This window comes from Ylistrum balloti, unplaced genomic scaffold (assembly GCF_031769215.1).
Source record: "Ylistrum balloti isolate Yb309-2 unplaced genomic scaffold, AGI_CSIRO_Ybal_v1 Utg369778, whole genome shotgun sequence".
NCBI lineage: Eukaryota > Metazoa > Mollusca > Bivalvia > Pectinida > Pectinidae > Ylistrum > Ylistrum balloti.
This window is the reverse complement of record NW_026781968.1, coordinates 650,910-657,445: the sequence shown is the minus strand read 5'-3', so window position 1 is coordinate 657,445 and position 6,536 is coordinate 650,910. Positions and strand designations below refer to the sequence as shown.

The 6,536-nt window shown below is 35.8% G+C and overlaps 1 protein-coding gene across 1 annotated transcript; it reads right to left on the bottom strand.

Annotated features, from left to right (window-relative positions):
- Positions 1-3,678: 3,678 nt before the first annotated feature.
- Positions 3,679-5,704, bottom strand: LOC132544064 (uncharacterized). Its single transcript, XM_060207631.1, has 4 exons — positions 5,695-5,704; positions 5,009-5,247; positions 4,511-4,660; positions 3,679-4,014 (listed from the first exon to the last, which is right to left on the bottom strand). Exons 1-4 carry the CDS (start codon positions 5,702-5,704, stop codon positions 3,679-3,681), a joined length of 735 nt encoding a protein of 244 aa, XP_060063614.1.
- Between the last annotated feature and the right edge of the window lie 832 nt (positions 5,705-6,536).

Below are 6,536 nucleotides of genomic sequence, written 5' to 3'. Positions count from 1 at the left end.
CTTTACTAGGAATTGGTCCGGCTAGCTACTAGACACTCAGAACACAAAGAATGGGCAATAGAAAGTTTCAAAACCTGAAATTCGTTACTAATCCCTCAACGTAATCATCCTGATGGGATCCAATCTCTAACGACATTTTGTTTTAAATCGGCGGCAAGATATTCACAAGTAATAGAACAATTGAAGTAAAGTTAAACTGCGCCCCTAGCAAATGGGTTTGACAAAATATTTCTTTATATACGTTTGTAAGAGACATGGTAACAATATATCTATATAGTAAAGTATTGAAAGGGAGACAACCGTAAAACTTGTCATTACTCTAACAAAGAAGATTAGCTGAAGATCACTAGATAGGATTGAAGTATGGGACAGTATGTGTAGAAGAGAACTTCTTTGGCGAATCTGTTTAAACCATAAGTTCTAATGTGGGGCTATTGTGATCTAGGTGTATGAATTATAGCCACCAGCCCTGGTGATAATCCACGGGATAAAATATGTGTATCAAACTGAAATGGGAAAAATAGAACCAAATAGAATTTTAAGGAAATAACATGGAGGGGAATAATACGTACCTATAACACAAGATGATAGAGCAGCACCACAAAGACTTAACAGGCTCAGAATGGTTGCCTTCAGAAGAACAATCTCGTCGAAAGCTCAGTATCCCTACAAAGAAACTCGTCAAAATTTCCGTAGCTTTACATTCAAAGTGGCCTCGATTTTATATCAATAAATTCATCAAAATATTCGTAATTTTTCACCAGCAAGCTCATCATTTAAAGTACTCGTCAAAAACTTACGCTTTGGACAGATGACATGAAGCTTGTGTATATATGACGCCCATTGCTAAGAAGCAGGGTCGAAACTATACGGGATTTGTTTTAAACAACTTTTTTAATTATTTCGTTGTATTTGTACTGAGCAGTAACAAAAATATGGAATTATAAGTTCCCTAGTTCAAGTTCTGATTACCAAATCGACATTGAGAAGTAGATCTAGATCCAAAGGTTAATTAGAAAGTTAGGAAGTTTACCTATCTGTAGAACTCTTTCATTCGTATTCCACTATTTTCATCGAATGTCAATCAGAAAGTTGGCTTGTTCACGGTCGTAAGTTCAGGAGAATCTGCCTACTCCATATAGAAAGATATATTGCTTAATCACCAAGCTTAATTTCACACCAAAAATACCAAATTGAATAGTATGTTTAACAACGAGGGCACCAAATGTGTAAAAATATATATACTCGAGGGATAAAGAAATGCAGTGTAACATTGTTTGCAATATCTTGTGAGCGCGGTATTCAAAAACAATGAAAATCGGTTAAAGAACTATCTAGATTACAGTTCACGCGGTCCTGTGTTGAATTTTGCATTATTATATTGCGTGTCGATGTCTTCCGGGGAAAGCTCGAAACGGGAAAATCTCTTGCACAATAATGTTGTGACACTGAGTTACAGTGCTTACCATGCCATTAGGTAGACCTCATAGAGACACGTCATTTTCCGATATTTTGATTAATTTCTGATAACATTAAACAATGGCACGGCTGACGGACGTTTTTGAGGGGTCAGGCCACTGCGATAATTATGCAAGGTCAAAGGCAAATACAGGTTGTCAGACATTTCGGTGTCCATATTTGCACTATAGACGTATAAGGGAAACTGGGCGGGTTGTTGACAGACCATGCACAAACTGTAAGGACACGATTGCGGGAAGTTGGTCTGCGGGCATGTCACCTGTTTGTAGGTCTGTCCCTTACCGCTGCTCGTCAGCAGTGTCGTTTGGCTTGGGTGGCGGCACATGCACAGGTTCGACGGCGCCAGTCTCCCCCTGATACTCTGGCCCAACTGAGAGCAGTCCTCTTGGAAGAATGGTCCAAACATCCCAATGAGGATGATAAACTCACTCAAGAACTCCATGCCAAGGAGGATCAGGGCTATGGATAGAGCGAATGGGGGACATAGCCGGTATTGACTAGCCAGCTCCAACAATTAGTCCATTTCGATCTCAGATTACCGAGTTCTCTTCCAAATCCCTTAATTTCCTTCTAAATCACTTACCAGATACAAATCGTTGACTTTTTTAGTTGGTACTGTATGGAATAATCTTCATTCTTACATAATATTTATCATTATACTCGAGGCCATGCCTAGAATCATCTTCAAAGTAAATACATCCGTTCACGCGGTTCACTACGTATCTAAATCTAAATAGAATATATATGACCTCTTGTTGCACATATTGAGTGAAATAAGGATATCTTTGAAAATACTTGAATAGAAATGCAAGACTTGGAAGGGATAAAATGTTTATCTTGGAATCGAGCTTGATGTGGAATAGCAGCAACTTCCACGCGTAGAATTCTATTGGCTAAATTGTGGAAAACCAAGTGAAAATCTTGACAGAAAACAACCTCGGTTAAGGACAACTGGTTTTTGGCATTTCATTTTTGTACGTATTGTCTCATCAAATTCTGTACTCACTGACTCACTGGCAAGAGGACGCTGAAGCTAGCACACTGAAAATATCACATTTGTTAGGCTGGCAAGCTTGGATATTTACAAATTCAGTTATCGAACGCTAGGCGAACACAGACACATGTATGTGTCACCACTGTCGACTGTCTGTCTGTCGCACGTGCGACAGTTGCGCCACGTGCAAAACATGTAATGGATCGTCCATGCACTCATTTACGTAACAACGATAAACATATCGATTTGTTGTTATTGCAGTGGGGTTCTATTGACTGCTTAATCCGATGATTTATTAACATCGGGAATAAAAGTACATACCAGGAAAATATAATCGAGAGAGAAACTGGTAATAAATTGCTTTATTTATATAAACATAAAAACCTCTTTCAAAAATCAAGCTAAGTTTCATTTACAATCGTATTGAGAAGTCAATATAACCAATCAGTAAAAAGGGATATAAAAATACATATACACTTATTGAAATAAAAACAAACTTGCAATATTATACGATCATAATAGAAAAATATTACCAACATAACAATAATGTCCATTATAAAAATACAAACAAATTAAAAACCATCATTGATTAATATAATCGTACATTTTCTATGAACAAATGGTCCATAACCTTAAGACAGTCAATACTGTGACGTTGTTCCACTTACATACATGTTATGTATATGTAATACACTCACGTACACACATATATATAATATCAAAATATTTTCGTTCCAAGTAATGAAGCATGATATCCTAGCCAACAGCGCACGTCATTGTATGTAGTAATACTGATAACGGTTATTATGAAGAAACTTTTTATGGGAAACAAGCAAATATCTTGTATATTAGTTGTCCAAACAGGTAAAGTACACAAATATATATATATATATATACAATATTTAACAAATAAAAAACAAAAAACAAAACAAAAAAACAGAAACAGCAGTCACAAATACTGATGTGTAACTTGATCATTACAATAGCATACATGTTTCAAGGTATAGTGGTACTTCCTGAACTGATAATTGTGACTTATGCGAACAGCTGACAGTCTTACTGCTATTCATTTCTATACAAAACTTGGCATCATTCATACAATGAACACTTTAAACAAAGTTCTGGCATTCTAAATGATACAAACAAGGTAACGTCAATTTATGCTTTGTGTTTCAAACTAGGAGACAAATGTGTGATGACTAGAATTATCCGGAGGTTTTACTATACAATGCATTACATGTATTGTACCTTTTATGAAGGCCACGCATAAGTATGATTGTATCTCTAATCAACAGGTAATCACGCTCATTTTGACGGGATACTTTGTATTGTTTGATAATGTCGGTAACATTTAGACCTTGCTCTTCCAGGCCGCAGGGCTGCTCAAGCACGTGAAATTTACACATGACCCCCTTGATCGCATCATGTAGATTCTTCAACTGTTGTTCATAGCTTTCATCATGTTCTTCCTGGATGGTTTCTTCTAGGTAAATCATAACACGAACCAGGTTTTTGTAATCATGTAGCAATGCCGCAGAAATCTGTAACAACAATATATAATTATATAATATAGTTTATTCACTGCTGTAATTTGTTCACAAATTTAACTTCCAAACAACAATGGACTAGGATTTAAAAAGCAAGCATGGTAGTCGAACACATCTAATAATGGAAGCATGATTCATGGGAAAATGCCTTATTTACCTTAACTCAAAGCCGCCATATTAGCGAAACATATCGAAAACTACTTTTGAAGATTAAAACCGAATCCCTTTAAATACGATTAATGAAGAAATGTATGAGCATTGATAAAAACAAAAATGAAATTTCTTGGTTAGGGTACATAATTTATTTTTCATGTTAAACCGACATGCATACTTCCACGAAATGGAATTTTTTAAAAAAGCAAACACATCACAATAACAAAAAATCTTTATGATATTCTGATGGTGTTTGATTTCTACATATAGAAAGATACTGTGTTCAAATCAAACCTATTGGTAAACATAGCATTGGTAATAGAAGAAGAACACTTACATTTGCGCAGATAGCGATGGCGTCGGAACCAACGAAATACGTGCTTAGATCCGGAAATCCGGGAACGTGTAAGTATATATTGTCTAGATTATCCTCAAAGTTGGACACACATGTCTCGTTAGATACTTGACTTGCAACACGATGCAATCTCTGAAACCGAATGTTATATCCATAAGTACCCAAGATATTATAAAATGTACTGTATTATGTAGATCAATATGTTAAACGTTCAAGATTATATTTTTCACATAGTCATTAGCCTTGTTTCATACTGTGAAATAGCAAGTCATATATAACATACCATAGCAAGTATATACACTGTAGAATATTACAGATGACTCTGGAAGATTACTATGTGATGTCTTTACTATAAAGGATGACCAATGATCCACAAATTAAGTATCGCCGAAACATATTGATAGCTTGTATGAATTTGTCTCAGATTAAAGCGAGAAATACTATGTTACATCTACAACGTACAGGTATAACTAAACTTACATATTCATTCTTAATGTCGGTTGCTATGTTTTCTGCTTCATTGAGATTGGTATTGATATCGCTTAAAACCATTGATTTCTCTTGGTTTGTTGTATTGTAGGGTTCAAAAGAAGGTGTGGTGTCTTCGCAAGGATTTCTCCATACCCCCGTGTATCCAGGGGTAGGTGCTGTCTCCACTACGAGCGAGAGAAGACAGACCAGGAAGGAGACAATGACGAGTAAATAACTGAGAGCACTTACTGTAACAGAAAATAGGAAAAAATAGCTGATGGGTTATGTAGTCAATTTCAAAGACAATATATTTATTACGAAGCGAGCTTTGACGATTATGTTAAAAACAGTTACAACTTCTCCAAAAATCAGATAGGAAATTTGCAAAATGGCAGATAGTCCATAAAATGCAGCGGAGAATAAAAAAGAGAGAACATTGATAATATCATGTAACAAAAAATGAAGTAATACTAGGGTATTGTTTCGTCATAATTATACACTGTACTATATCCACTAACTCTTTGTAGAAAATGTGAGTGTTTTATTTGCTTAGCATTATTAAATGTTCAAATAAATATTAATGTTTACGTACAATCCAGTTTTCATATAGTTGTTCGCTTGATATCAAGTGGTATTTGTATCCAGTATATCTACATATGTTAATATACACATGTTACTTTTAAATGATATCTTACCTTGCTTCATATTGTATATTAGTTGCAATTAGTTGCTGAAATGGATCTTGCTTGGACGATCTTCGAAGCGTATTGCTTTGGTTTGCCATTTTGTTAGGTTTATATACCAGTAACTTTGGAAACCGATTATTTTCGATTCTCTGTTTCATGAAAATCTTGTCTTGCAGAAACCCTAGAATACATACAAAACGTTTGGAAACTCTTCTAAAGAGTTGGTTATGCTTCTGTTTGAGAAAGACCAATCAAAAACGACCTGAACAGTATTAGTATATATAGCATCATTACCGATGTGGTTCTGGTTTTCGGATGTCAGCAGCCTTAGTCACGTCGAAATATGTATCAGGGTTTCCCCAACGATGTGACGACACAGATTCAGCTCTACTGCCTGAGCTATATTTAGAACAGGACGCATGATGCTCTGTGTACGAGGTGAGGAGGGAGCAATGTATAAGTGGTCCAGGCCATTGTCGAATCAGAGATAACAAAGAGAGATTAATTCATGAATGGAAGATTGGAGATTCTCACTTGACGAGGGGGTGTCAAGTGGGAGTACTTACTATACACTATCTTAAGATGAGCCGAAACAAGTTACTTATTCGAAGTCTTACAATAAGTGGGAGTATTTGCAAATCTCTTATACGCCGACACTACATTGATCGAGAGGTCTGCACATAGGACAGCCAACGCCTACATATACCGGAAGTATTTTGGTTTAGAATGATGTTGAATCTGAAGCTGTAAGAAGTGATTTGTGTGAATTGCAGCATTTGGCAAGTTTCTGATGACTCCTAAATATAAATTGTTTGTATTATTCACAATGGCTACAATAACTTTAAAAAGTA

What these genes read in the sequence shown, in the direction of transcription:
- LOC132544064 (XM_060207631.1), bottom strand. An exon ending in CCGACATTAAGAATGAATAT is followed by an intron (nt 4,661 to 5,008) that starts GTAAGTTTAGTT and finishes ATTCGGTTTCAG; the next exon opens with AGATTGCATCGTGTTGCAAG. An exon ending in CCATCGCTATCTGCGCAAAT is followed by an intron (nt 4,015 to 4,510) that starts GTAAGTGTTCTT and finishes TTGTTGTTACAG; the next exon opens with ATTTCTGCGGCATTGCTACA.